The sequence below is a fragment of the Malaclemys terrapin genome, chromosome 1 (assembly GCF_027887155.1).
Source record: "Malaclemys terrapin pileata isolate rMalTer1 chromosome 1, rMalTer1.hap1, whole genome shotgun sequence".
Taxonomy (NCBI): domain Eukaryota; kingdom Metazoa; phylum Chordata; order Testudines; family Emydidae; genus Malaclemys; species Malaclemys terrapin.
In genome coordinates this window covers 113,590,103-113,605,217 of record NC_071505.1, presented here as the reverse complement: position 1 = coordinate 113,605,217, position 15,115 = coordinate 113,590,103, and the positions used below count along the sequence as shown (strand labels likewise).

General features: G+C 42.4%; 1 protein-coding gene across 2 annotated transcripts in view; it reads right to left on the bottom strand.

Annotated features, from left to right (window-relative positions):
• Nucleotides 1-14,163, bottom strand: part of PTPRO (protein tyrosine phosphatase receptor type O) — a 199,627-nt gene extending 185,464 nt beyond the window's left edge. For both annotated transcript variants that reach the window (XM_054036062.1, XM_054036071.1), the window contains exon 1: nt 13,940-14,163. In XM_054036062.1, the coding sequence (XP_053892037.1) occupies nt 13,940-14,020 (81 nt within the window). In that variant the 5' untranslated portion in view covers nt 14,021-14,163. The remainder of the gene's footprint in view (nt 1-13,939) is intronic.
• Between the last annotated feature and the right edge of the window lie 952 nt (nt 14,164-15,115).

Below are 15,115 nucleotides of genomic sequence, written 5' to 3'. Positions count from 1 at the left end.
CTGAAACCAACAGAACTACTCATATGCTTAAGGTTAAGCAAATCTTTAAGTTCCTGGCTGAATTCAGGCCTATGTTCTGTAGTAAGTATCAGCAGGCTCAAGCCATAAATTGTGGCCTAATCCTCCTTCCAATTAAATTGAATGGAAATTTTGCTACAGATTTCAGTGGGAGCAGGATTGGTCCCTTGATGGCCACTATAGCAAGGACTCGGTATTCAGCCTAAGAATAATCTCTAATAATAATGCAGCCATCACTGTTATGAGTATCGGAGCACAAAATCTCTATTCACAGATTAAGAGCAGCAACGTTGAGCGCCAGTTGAAACATTTCAACGATACTCTGCAGAAATATCATGCTATTATGATTAAACAAAGTACAAAAGCATCATTTTTTGCTTTTAGAAACATTAGGAGCCACTTGATTTCTAGCAAAGTTACAAGAACTTAAAACAGTGATATCCAAATCAAGGTCATATTCCTTCTGGGGAAGGCATTGCTACTCACTAATAATGTGACAGATTAAATCCCAGTATGTTTTGTGAAAGCACCTCTGTTGTCAGTGATTATGGGTTTTAGTTCTCAGTGGGGACCTTGATGTAAATCTTATAACCATAGTGATAAATACTGCAAAATCTATTTTATGGCCCATCAACTTGTCCTGGGGTAGAGGAAACCAATTTATCTACCAGAAATGTTGGATTATGATTAATGGAAAGAGTAGATGCAATTTAGTCAACTGAAAAGACCCAAACATATGTTAAATGCTTTCCCAGAAAAGGTGTGGGGTGAAAATAATCTAAAGCTCTCCAGGAAGGCTTTATCCCACATCTTTTGAAAATGATGGTACAATAATTTAAGAAAAACCACCCTGATATACTGGTAGCCAGTGGAGTTGAAAGTCATTGCACCTGATTCTGATCTCAGTTACATTTCTGAATGTGGTGGAGTTAATACGAATTCACAATGGGGGTGACTGAGATCAGAATCTAGACCATTGTTTCTCGCTGTGAAATATGATCTTTGTCTGTGAACAGCTGATATTTCCAGTGAAATCGTATTTTCATGCAAACATGCTTTTTGTGACTATTTAGAATTTTGTTGAAATATAAATGTACTGAAGGACTATTACAGCCGTAAATGGAACAAAGACCTCTTTTCTTTACACAAAGATGCAGTCCAAAAAGAACGCACGAGAAATGCAACTTCACATGTTTAAAATGAACCAATTTCAGAAGTATTTTACTGGTTATTTGGAAAACCTTGGGTGTTACAAATTGTATCACAACACACACTCATTCTGGCAGAACCCAAAAACATGTAATCTTCTTGCATTGTCAGGGTACTGATCATAAAAGGCTGTTGGTGGGGCTTATGCCCATTAATGCCACATCTGTTTAGGGTCACTGATATAGTGCAAGGTGCGGTACCACTTATTGCCACAGTTCCTTGCCTACAGTGTGAATTGCCCAGCCAGTCAGATTCCTTCAGCAGGCCTGCTTTGCCTTCTCTTCAGAGGCTATATACCAGGGGTCGGCAACCTTTCAGAAGTGGTGTGCTGAGTCTTCATTTATTCACTCTAATTTAAGGTTTCGCGTGCCAGTAATACATTTTAATGTTTTTAGAAGGCCTCTTTCTATAAGTCTATAATATATAACTAAACTATTGTTGTATGTAAAGTAAATAAAGTTTTTAAAATGTTTAAGAAGCTTCATTTAAAATTAAATTAAAATGCAGAGTCCCCCGGACCAGTGGCCAGGACCCGGTCAGTGTGAGTGCCACTGAAAATCAGCTCGTGTGCCGCCTTTGGCACGTGTGCCATAGGTTGCCTACCCCTGTTATATACACTGTGTAAGTGGCCACACAGCTCATTTTAAGCTAGCACATTTATTCTTAAAAGTAAAAGCATTACAGAAAAAACATATTAAAAACAAAGAACCTACCCGCAATCTAATAAGCTTACCAGAGATCACCCCAATTCCACCAAGGGCTCTGGCCAGTGAATGTCCTTCTAACCCCATCAAGGGGCTTTTCTGTTGTCACCAGTTCATAACAACCTTGGCTTAAAACAAGAACCCCAATGAATCTGAGTCACTCTGTTACAGTTTTTGGGCCTTTGATTTTGTGAATAGGTAATTCGTAGACAATGCATTTCTCCTCACGGTGTAGTCTCAAAACATTGGGACCAGAAGTGAAAATTTGCATTCACCTCTTCCCAAGTATTTCCTAGGAAACACATTCTACTTTGTTTATCCTAAATGTTCCTTCTTGTCTTCTAAGTTGTTTCAAAGTCCTTTGAAGCTCCTAACATCTCCCAGCGTTGACATTAGTCATGTCTCCCCCATAGAGAGCACTTTTAATCCAATGAACTCCTAAAATACTTAAACTTCATTCAATCAGGGTTGTTGGGATATTGCAGGAAATTGCCACATCTGTCACAGAGATTTCTGAACCCTGAGACTGGGTTTTCCGAGTTTGGAGGGCTGAGCACATGCATGCAGACGTAGAGAGGAATCAGTGTTCTGAGACAAGGAGTATCAAGTGCGAATGTGTATAGGTCTGAAAGGGCTATTCTGAGCTGTGGAGAGGTGAGGTAAGACAAGGAGGGGTTCTCGACCTGGGGCAAAGGGAGCGCGTAGTGTGTGTGGGGGAGGCGGGGGGATGTTTCTGAGCAGGTGTTGATTGAAGGGAGGGAGGAACTTGGAGAGTTTGCAGTCTCTGCTCCTTTCATGTGCCCCATGAGGTGCAGTGCCCCAAAGAACAGGGAAGAGGTGGAGCCATGGTCCTGCCCCTTCAGCACCCACATGCAAAGTGGGCCTTCTGTAAAAGTTGGCCTTCTGCACCACCCAAATGTGTGGGGAGCTACAGGAGGGACTGCATGGGGTGGTGGTGTTCTGCACTTCCCTCTCCTACCCTGGATGTACCACCATGTAAGCTTTTACACCCAAGGATCAGATAGTTTGGGGGAAGGGTGGTGGAAACACTGAAGGAATACCTTCATTTTACCCCTCCACCCATTACAAACAATTAATTGGCAATCATGATTTGATACAATTCATTTCCTTGACATGGTCTCTCCAGCCAATCTTTCTCTATGTTACTTTAGTAACAGTGATTTAACATTTCAAGCTAAGAATGTATATTTGATAAGAACATAATCCTCGGCTGTGGGCATGAGAGAGTTCATGCTCTAAAAGGTGGCTCTGCATACAGATTACAAACCCTAATATGCATTTTAAAAAACACCCTGTGTACATATGGTATAGCACAGTCTAGCATCTGAGAGAAATGACCACTCACTTATATAAACTGAGACTGTGGAGAAACAAGGGGAAGGGGAAAAAGAGAGAAAGATGTTTAGTCTAACGCGCCAGGTAAAGAGCTTAGGTAAACTCCTACAGAAAGGCAGTAAACTAGTCTGTCAGAAGGGACAAGGATAGCTATATAAATGTTAATGGATTGTATTCTGCAGGGGAGACAATATTGTATGAAGACCAGAGATCATACCTAGATGTAGCTTAATTGTATATGCAAATGATGATGTTAGCAAAGGACTTTTGATCTGGTTCATGTCTTACAAGATGCCTATTGGGAGGTCCATAATTCAACTACATATGCTACAAAATACCATAAGGACACAGGTTAGCATGGGTAAGAAAACAAGCCTAGTGATTCAGAGTAACAAAACCTAGTGATTCAGAGGGATTATTTGATACATTTCAAATTTTAACTCAATTTTCTGATTAGAGCTGCTCAGAAAATTTGTCTGAGAAACAGATTTAGCAAAAAGTTTTGCAGAATTTAATGACTCTGCAAGAGGAGCCACTTTACATTAGTGCCTTTACTGCAGCCCCTGAAAGGATGCAGCTCATTCCTCCAGTTCCCTGTATGTCCAGCCCTTTCCACTGACCACAACATGAGGGAAGGTAGAACTCTGGGTTCATCCACCTCCACCCAACACTTGTTTACAGTGGGACCACAGGGGTTCCACTGGACTGAGGACCTGGCCCCAAGATTTTGGTAGCATAACCCTACTGTGCAGAGAGGTGGGAGTGGGGGCCTTATTTCCCGGCCTGGCTACATTAGGGTTAATCAAAAGATAACCCCCCAGAGATGGAAGACCACAAAAGGGTACAGAAGTCCGTATGTGTTTTAAACTTTCTTCCAATTCCCATTCCCCATCATTTCCCTTTAGGGGACCCTTCCCCAACAAGGATTATAGCACGCCTTTTTTAAAAGGCATCTTTCATATCTCAAGCAAGAATTTTTTTTTCATAGGAATCCCTCTTTGGTTCCAAAACAGTTCACTCCAATCCTGACATCAAGATATTGCATTAAAGAGCGTAAGTTTGTTTATCTAGCAGATACACCTTCTTAGAAGTTGCTGAAAAATACACATTTGCCTTATTCTCCTGGTAGATCTAGCATGCTGCCTTTTTACAGCTGTATGTAGAACAAGTAATAAGTAAAATGGAATAGGGAAAAAGTCATGCACGCCCCTCAATCGTCTTAACAGAGAAAGGTGACTTGCTTAATTTTTTTCTTCTATAATTTAGACTTTTCTAAACTTTTAACATTTTCTATAAGGAAAGAAGGATTGTGCTTACACCAATGGGTAGTGGTGCAATGCACCAGCCATCTTTTCCTCCCTTCAAATTTATAAGTCATTAGTAATAAAATGTTGGTAAGAAAAGAGAGTCAAATGGCAGTTGCAATCACAATCCAAATTAATAGTTCCTTTGGAGCTCATTAAGAGTATTGAGTACTTTTAATGCTTTATTGATTTAAGGAATAGTGTTTCAGCAATCAATACAAATACTCTAAGGAAAATTTCCAGAAAAGGTTTTCATATTTTCCCTTGAGATATATATTTTTCCATCTTGATTTTTACAGTTCTCTTTTTAACAGGATGCAGTTATGGCCAATTTGTTTGCTTCAGGGCTTAAGCCAATCTCTAGCTATTAGAAACCATTAGAAACTTAACTGAGGCCACTAACTCATTGGATATACATCTAAAGAACCATCAAATGGAAATGACCTGCAAATGCTACTAGAGAAAGGTGACTATTCTAATCATATATACACACACACACACAAATATTTTATCATTACAAATTTAAAGTGCACAAGGCTCTAGCTGTCCTAGTCCCATTGGTATGAATAGGAGTTCCTGAATCCCCCGAGGAACACTTTGAACACTTAGGGGTGATCACTGGAAACCTCACAGCAGGTAGGATAAAAGGGAAAAGTTAACAAAATGTCCTAACTTATTTAAACAATGAATTTAGTTTTGTTTCCCTGGGATCTTACAAGCAGCCATGTTTAAACAACGTGCCAGATCCTCAGCTGATGTACATTGGCATTGCTTCACTGACTTCTGATGTTCTGGCCCTTTTTTTTCCACAACATTTTTCTGACTGAAATTCTCTCTTTACTTTTACCCGTTGTGCTGTAGCAAATGTTCTGATATAGTAGTCTTTGCTGTGAAGGTCTCAGAATACTGGGTGATCTTGCATACAACGGGTCCCATCTTAGTGTCAGATATGTAGGAGCGCATCATCTACATCTTCAAATATGACCTTGTATCCCCTATTCCATAAAAAGCCTCCATCATTCCCACCTCTCCCAATAACTTCAATTAGGCACCTACACCAGGCTGAATTTCCCATAGACTCTTTTGAAACCCTCAGCCTCTGTATTTAAAGATCCCAAAATGACCTTTCTATCCCCAACATTTCACACCATATTCAATCACACATCTCCACCTATTTCCTCCTGGAGCTCTTGCATGAGGAGTTCAACATGATGAAAACCAAGTTTATTATCTTCCTTCCTAAACCTCCTCCTCTTGCTGCTTTTTCTGTTATTGTCAACAGTGTCACCATCTTTCCCATCACTAGAGCACAAATACCTTACTGTAAGCATTAATTGCATGCAGGAAATGCAATAACTACAGTAATCTGGACACAGCACTCCCTACTTTCACTGTGGTACAATATGCTGTCTTTATAGTAAGCCAAACATGATGCATCGTGTCATTTCTGGAACTCCTTCATTTAAAAGCCAGTGTCATTTCCTAGCATGTGAGATTAGCATTTCCCCTTTCTTTCATTACGAGTTACTCGCGCCACCTTTTCTATAGTCATTCAAGATCAAAGTACAGTGCTGGGAAAAACTGGTAACATTTTACTTTAAGCATCTCTACATTATTCATTCAGGTATTTGTTGCAGTAACACTGATCTTAAGGAATTCATTTAAAATTAATGTGAAATGTCATGTTTCTTTCATTAAAAAAAATCCCTTTCTTCTCAGAATTTCCATGTCAGGAACTGATATATGATCATGGAAGTATACCCTCCCTCCCCTCCAAAAATATATATATGCTATGTAGAATATATATTTATCTAGGCTATTTTCTTCATTTACCTTTTCTCCAAATTCAGCATTTTTATGTAGGAACATAGGAGCTGCCAGAGTGGAGCAGACCAATGGTCCATCCAAACTATTGTCCTGTCTCCAAGAGCAGCCAATGTGGAATGCTTCAAAAGGAAGGCATAAGGCCCCTACACTGCACCTAACAATGCAATAGTCATAATTATTTAGTGCTTCCACTGTTTATTATATAATATCAAGCCTTCAGAAATATAAAGGGGCTGATCCAGTGCCTATTGCACTCAGTAGAAAAACCTCCCATTGACTTATAATCTGATTAAGCCTGAAAACAGCCCTGAGAGGCAAGGAGGTATTATTTCTAGTTTACAGATGTGAAAGCTGAGACACAGAGTTAAAGGGGAGCGAAGTGCCCAAGTCCTAAAGAACGTCCTTTCTGCTTTTGAAAATTTCCCCAGGAGTCACTTGTCTGTCCAAAGTCAATGAATCATTGTCAAAGACGGGGTTAGAATCTGTCTCCTGATTCCCATTCCATGCTGTCACCATGCAATCCACTGCTAAGGAAACTTCCTCCTGACCCCAACAGCAGAGCAACTCAAGCTCTGAAGCATGTGAACTGCTAGCCCTTGCAATTTTTCTTTACCATTGTGCATGTAATGGCATGTGCAATAAATAAATGTCCAGTCCTTTTTTTGGAATGTTTACTAAACTATTTTGCCACCTTGTAGCAGTTGGAGTTCCATTAGTCAAACTGTGAAAAAATAAAAGTTTCATTTTAATCCATTTTAAGATTGATCATCACTTGTTTTATCTTTTGACTAACTAAAAATTTTGTTCTAAGGTCAATATTTAAAGACAGCAATAATTAAAGTATAACTTTATAATTTTTAGAGGGCTACAGTGCTTGTGGCAATAAAGATGTTATTAACCAACCACTACAATGGCCCAATCCAACAGTACATGAAATCAGTTTGATGGTTGCCAGTGTAAGAACTTCAGGATCAGGCCTTAAGATTTATTGCGGTAAGATAGACCAGATAGTTTTAAGACAAGCTAAAAAAAATAGATACAAATACTTTGAGCTTTTGTGGTGGCAAAGCAATGTCTTAAGGGTACAAGGACATTGTCTTCTCTGCTAGAATTTCAGCCAGCGATGCTCCCTAAGGTACTGGAGGTGTTGGGAGAACTTTAGACTCAAAAAGAAGGTTGTGGGATATGTCCCTCCTGGCTAGCGACAGCCCAGTGGGGAAGTACTAACTCCCTTACTTGTGAGACTGTTCACACCTCTCAGAGAAGGCAGGGTACCTTTTACTTTCAGGGATGCAATAGTGTGGCCTTTGCTCAAGAAACACTCACTGGACTCTGACAATCTTGCAAGCTATTGACCAGTATTATCTTCCCTTCTTTGGTATAATTGTGGAGAGACCAGGGCCGGCGCTTCCACTAGGTGACCCTCGGCAGTTGCCTAGGGCAGCAGGATTTGGGGGGCGGCATTTTGCCGCCTTCGGCGGAAATTCGGCAGCCGGGGGTCCTTCCGCTCCGGGTCTTCAGCGGAAATTCGGTGGTGGGTCCTTCACTCACTCCAGGACCCGCCGCCGAAGTGCCCCGAAGACAAGGAGCCGAAGGACCCCCGCCACCAAATGCTCAGAGGAGGAGCACTGCCGCCTAGGGCGGCAAAAACCCTGGCGCCGCTCCTGGGAGAGACAACTCACACAAAACCTAGATCCCTTTGATCTCCTTCACCCTGGTCTATTTGGGTATACATATGGTTATGGCATAGAGACTGTACTGGTTGCATTGGGGCTGTTCTTCAGTGGCTTCATTTTTTTCTCTTAGAGGGATCTCAGCAGGTAGCTGTGGACAACTGCCTCTTCCCAATGAGCTCTCAGCTATGGGGTGCCAAAAGATGCACCCTCAATAAATGAACTGCTGCATTTTGCACTAGCTTCAGTCTCTAAGTGGTTTTAAAGTGTAGACCCATGTAGAATGCATTGCAGTGGTCTAATCTTAAGGTGACAAAAGCATGGATAACAATGACAAAATTCTGCATCCAAAAGGAAAGGACACAACCTCCTAGCCAGACACAGATGGTAAAAAGATGACTGGGTCGGCCCTCCCCATTCCCCACTCCAGTTCAACATGTATATGGAGCCATTAGGAAGTTTAGTAAGGAGACATGGGGTGTGGTGTGTTTTTTATGCTAATGACACCGTATGTCTCCATGTCATCCCACTCAGATGATGAAGTTCTGTGTTTAGTCAAGATTGAGGCATGGATGAGACCAAGCTGGCTGAAGGTCTACTCAGCTAAGACTGAGGTAGTGATGATGGTTGTTTGGGGCAAGTGGCTGGAGGAGATGACAGAGATAAGATCATTCCCTGTGACTGAGGAAGTATGCTGCCATTAGTTAATAGTGTTCACAACTTAGAAGTGATTCTAGATCCCCAGCTACTGTTTGGCAATCATATCTCAGCAGTGACCCAGTCAGTTTTTCACCATCTGCATCTGGCTAGGACACTGGCCTTTCCTTTCAGGTGCAGGCCTTCACACTGTTACCCATGCTTTTGCCGCTTCATGATCAGGGTATTGCAATTTGCTCTACATGGGAACTATGCCTTAAAACCATTCAGAGACTGAAGGTGGAACAGAATTCAGCAGTTTGCTTACTGAGAAGGTCATCATGACACCAGTGTCAGGATCTGCACTAGTTGCTCACTGGTCTTTGGGTGGAGTTTAAGGTGTTGATTAGGACCTCAAACTATAAATGGCCTGGGACTGACTTGTCTGAGGGACTGCCTCTCTCACCATGCCATACTGCCATAGCTGCAGAAAAACAGGGGGCAGTCGAGCTGGATCAGTTTCATTATATGAGAGGCTACAGTTGGCAGGGCCTTCTCTGTGAGGGCCTGGGACTCTGGAACTTGCACCCCCCTTGGTCCAAGTTTGGGGACTCTCCAGGCACACTGCAAAAGCAAACGTGTTCAATAGGATTTTGGGAGAAGGCTGGGGATGTGCTTCCTAGATGATGAAGGTTGCAGCCTTATTGGCCAGACAAGTTCCTGTGAAGTGGATTTTAATGTTGTTGAGGTTTAATTTAATAGCAGTTTAGTTATTATATGATTAAATTATGTTAGGGTGCCTCGAGTCTTGGAAGGATGTTTTTATAATTTTAAATCTAAATACATAAACACATATAAACACACCATGGAACTTGATTCTCAAGGCTTTTGGGAACCAGTAGGGTTAAGTAATGTGCTAAGGCAGTAAGGGATTCCTGTAGCAGAAAGAGCTTCCTTCAGAAAATTGTCCCAGCCTAACCTACTTCACCTCCCCCCTACTGTAAATCCTTACTGATCTCTGGCCTGTGCTCCCCAGGTGAACTCTCTTACTCTTGCTAGTTTCTAAATCAACTGTCAGTTGGGAAAGCCATTGGTGAAGAGCATTGTGTGGGTTAAGGTTTGTACTGAGGTGTTTCAAGATAAGTAAATGGTGCAGTAAGTGGTTTCTGTGGTGTAGCAGTTATGATGTTGGTCTAACATGCAGAAGGTATCTGGTTCAAAACCAGCCAGGAGCATTGGGGCTTCTGGTCCTTTTAGGGGGGGAGGGATAGCTCAGTGGTTTGAGCATTGGCCTACTAAACGCAAGGTTGTGAGTTCAATCCTTGAGGGGTCCAGTTAGGGATCTGGGACAAAAATCTGTCTGGGGATTGGTCCTGCTTTGAGCAGGGGGTTGGACTAGATGACCTCCTGAGGTTCATTCCAACCCTGATATTCTATGAGCCTCAGAGAATAAATGCTATTGCACTGGACCACATCAGGATTCATGTCTCAGCTGCAAGCGTCTCTCTCTAAAACTATGAAACACAATGTCAGGAAGGGAAGAGAATAAGTAGTTTGAGCACGTTTGTCACTGGGCGAAGCTTCCTAGTGGTTGTTTTACAGATGGCAGTAAGAGTGACATTTTATCCCTACCAAACAGATGCAGCTTAGAAAGTGACATTAGGTCCACTAATGCTGAAGCAGCAAGCACACAGACACTGTTTGCTCTTTTCAGATTCTCAGTTCAGTGCACCTGTTTTCTCAATGAGATTAACTTCCAAGCAAAATATCAACTTAATAATGTCAGGTTGGCAAACTTCAGTATTTCTAAGGAGCCAGTGCTAACCTGCCTCCAACACGCTGGCATGTCTAAACAGCATAAAATAAACAAAATGCTTTGTGTAGAAATGTTGACTTTAATTTCATTAATTTTTCATTGAAAAAAAAAAAGTTTTGAACTTTAAAGACAATGGAGTGAATTTCAAAGACTCATAGGACTGGAAGGGACCCCCGAGAGGTCATGTAATCCAGTCCCCTGCACTCATGGCAGGACTAAGTATTATCTAAACCATTCCTGATGGGTACTTGTCTAACCTGCTTTTAAAAATCTCCAGTGATGGAGATTCCACAGCCTCCCTAGGCAATTTATTCTAGTGCTTAACTACCCTGACAGGAAGTTTTTCCTAATGTCCAACCTAAACCACCCTTGCTGCAATTTAAGCCCACTGCTTCTCGTCCTAATGCTCATGAAAAGGGATTCATAGCAGTGGTCTGAACTGAACACTAAGAGTATATCTACCCTGCAGTCAGAATTGGCACAGTAGCACATGTAGACATACTTGAGCTAATTTTGATCTAGCTAGGGTGAGTACCAATAGCAATGAAGCGAAAGCAGCACAGAAGGCAGCATAGGCTCTATAACTCTGTCCAAGACCATGGGTATGTATGCAAGTGGCTAGCCTGTGCTGCCACCTATGCTGCCATGGCTTCACTGTTATTGTTATTCGAGTTATATCTAGATCAAAGGTAGCTAGGGTATCTACCTGTGCTGCAGTCACACTTCTGATTGGATATATGCACAGACAGAGTGGTTAGGCTCTATGCAAGCTTCCTCAGCTAACTCTTCCAATGCATTTCAGTCCTGTCCTTTCACACCCGTTGACTCCAGTAATGCACCCCTCCTCAAAGCATCTAGTGACCATTCAGATGAATTAATAAAAGTAAGTTTGCCATCCCACTAATATCATATTCACAGTCATACATTGTGCTTCCAATGCACCGCAATCCTGATCTGCAAGCTTTCCCTGATATTTCAGTGCCAAACCACCATACAACTCTGTTAATATACTTCATTATCACCCTGAAGCATCTCCTGCAATTCTAGTCCTTGACCTTTCTTGGGCAGCAATAGTCAGTGGTACTATTGATATTTATCTGGCTCAGAAGTGGTGGTTATTTTCTCCTGGGATGAAACCCTGAGGCTTTAGCTTTCTGAACTTTTTTTTTTTCTAAATTTCTTACCATTTATTTTACAGGTAGAGTGTATTCCATGTAAAAACACATGTTTTCCTTTTATTTTGTAGCAGCAAACTTTGGTCTCATAGTGCTGATGGAAAGCTTTAGCAAAACATTTACACACATAACACAGTCCCATTGCCATCAATAGACTAAAGCATGTGCTTCAAGCAATGCCCGTGCTTAAGTGCTTTGCTGAATCGGAACCGGAGCTAGCATATAAATTAATTGCAGACTTTTCATCTATCTGCAAGACTGCAAGGACTCAGTAACAGTGTCTTTCTAAAAGAATCTGTGATCAAACTCTTTGAAACAAAAGCCTATTCTCTCCATTCCCATTTTACCTCAAACAAATCTATGTTTCTTGTGGAAGTGAGGAGACTGGCTTCCAACAAATATAATTTGAATAGATGTGGTGGAAGCGTTTCCTAAATAGTTCTGGAAATAGAAGGTCAGTCTTTACTAGCAACACCGCTGCTATTCTAGGCCCTGATCCTGCAAACGCTTACAAGAGTAGTCCCATTGATTTCAGTGAGACTACTCACACCGGTAAGGATTACTCACATAAAGAGGAATTGTAGGATCAGGCCCTTAGCTGAGGAGCTCTTTTAAGCAGTGACAATTATCCAAAACTGTGGGTTGGTTTTGTAAAATGTGCAGAATACTGTAATTTCAGTGCAATGATAATTATAGACAATGCCATATGCCTGTGTGGTACGTACATTTCCCTTTAGTGGAGTTACATGAAGCATATTAAATAGGCTGAAGGAAACCTTAAAAAGACCCAAAAGCGTCAAGACAAAAATGTCATGTGTAACCAAGCTTGCAGCGTTAAGCAGAACTTTGAAAAGTGAATCTCTCAGGAAGACATTCTGAGCTTGAGCCGAGAATGGTAATAATCTGAAGGTAAAGCTAAGCATAGCTATGGTTAAAATATTTTTTCCATTTGTGCTTTACATAATCAGAATGGTGCCCTCATAACAAATAAAACACATGAAAAAACAGATATATTTAGTGATAGAATGTTTTCATGGCCAGACTACACATTTCTGAAGTTCTCTATTATTTATTGGGCTGATCCTGTCCAAGGGGCTGAGTGTCTTTGAGGGGCTGAGTGCCCCTCAATTACTCTAGGCTTCCACACCTTGCAGAAGCAGGCTGTAGGTAAGGTATCAGTGGGGTGCTGAAGGGATAGCTCCACTTTACCTCCTTGCATTCCTAGACAGTCTCTGCTGATAAAAATCAGTTGGGAGGAAAGAACTAAGTGAACTTATTGCATAATGGAACTTAATTACTGTGCAATTAAATTTCAAATCACTCTCAGATGAATATCATATTGTCAACCTTTCAACATGTTTGCTGATATCCCAGTAATTAAATAACTTTGCCCTGGCAGAACAATTGTATAAAACTAAAGCAGCAGCAGCTACTGTAGCCTGGCGGCATATTGGTATGGTGTACATTTCGGATGCATGCAATGATTAATTGACACATAACAGGCCAGATGTAAACTGACATCACTCAATTCACCGCACTGGAGCGGTGCTGGATTTTCACCAGCTGAGGATCAGGTCCTGCATCTCAAAACAGAATTTATAAACAGCCACAATAGGTTTTCCGGTACTGATGCCAGCACCGGTTGCAGTGCAATGGAAAGACCAAAAGGGAGGATTATTAAAGCAGGAATGGTTACTTTAAAGTGGTGTCTCATCTTTTCATTTTGATTTCTCTCTCTGCTCCAAGGAAACTGAAGCTCATCAGCACACACTTGCAATGGGCACCATGAGATCAAACAATAAAACAGCAGCGCTGGTTCTTAAGTCTTCATCCCACTGAAGGCAACATGTTTCCGTGGAGGAACAAAAAGCCCTCCTCTGCATGTGCCTGCCAGCCCTGGAGGATACAGGAGCCGAGAGAGATTACCCGGTGAAAGTGACCTCATTTTGCCTTAGAAAGCATATTCCAACAAACCGACCTTTGACGCCAGCCCCTATTATTCATGGTTAAGGAGCACAAAGGGAGAGGCGGGAGGGAGAAAATGTGACAAATCCACTTTTTAAAAAACACACATCCATCAAAATACATGCAGGAAGGAGACAACAATCAATGAATCCACCCGCACATCTGCCCTGCCCTAGCTCCCAGATCCCCCCCGCTAAGGGAGGGCGATGCCAGACAGGCGGGGGGCGGAGGCTGATGCATATGATCTCTCCCTTACCTTGAGGAACAAAAAGAGCCATAGCAGGGAGCGGAGGGTCATCCGGGTGCTGCTCCCTCCCTTCGGCCGGGGTCCGATCATTGAAGTGCAGCGGGAGTGTTGCACGCAGAAATCTCAGCCGGGCTGCGGGGGTTTTCCCCCGGCTTTTCCTTCGGCTGGCTCCGAACTGTGGTTCGCAATGGCGAACTGCTGGCGCATCAGACGGTTCGAAGCACGGGCGTCCCTCCCAGGAGACACATCATGCCTCTCCTTCCCCTCTTCATGTGTTTTATTGGGGGAAGAGGGGTGTGTATTTTTTCCAGTAGTTTCTTTGATCTCTTAATTAAAAGGGGGGGGGGTGAATCGATACTCTGCTGCGGCTGTGCTCCTCCTCCTCCTTCTCTGGAGGTGCAGAAGGTGGTCAGCTGAGCCTCCAGTTTTCCTTTGCTCTGGTCCTTCCCTATTGGCTTTCAGTGAATGAATGAAGACTCCTCATTCCAGGCTCCAGGCTGAATGTGACGAGCAGCCTCCCCTCCCTCTCTTCCCCACCCACTCTTAGCTCCACCCTTCCCCTCCCCCAAGCTCTGCCCCTGCTCCCAAACCAGGTCTCTCGTCGTGTACTTTCACCAGCCTGTTCTCTGGCTTGTCACTGTTCAGGCAAAAAACAAACACACAAAGCAAAATGCATCCTCAGCCCTTTCCCCCTGCCTCCCAACCAAGTTTGACAAGATCCTCATCTATCTTCCCCGACAAGCAACTGGCCAAAAGCACTCTCAATATGGTGCCCCACCCATTTCTTCGGAGCAAGGTAGTTTCAAACTAAGCTGCCAGAGGAAGAAAAAACAACAGGGTAAATATGGCTATAAAAACATTATTATTCCCTGTAGAGAGACCCACCCTGTCTCTTTAATATCCTAGCACCAGCACAGCTAGAAAAACACTGCAAATATTATACCCTGCCTGGGACATTATGGTAATTTCAGTCTATACTGTCCAAGGGAGGTTTCCATTCACTTGCCTCTGTCGACTGGTTTCTATTAATAACTGTCCCACACTTATAGTATCTGAGAATAAGAGTTAGTGTCTAATTATGGTCCTGATCCCAGTTTTGACTCTGTGCACATGGCCCCTGCACCCATGCAGATCACCCTAGACTTCTGGGTGGCTGCTCATAGTGCTTAAAGTTAAGCATGTGCA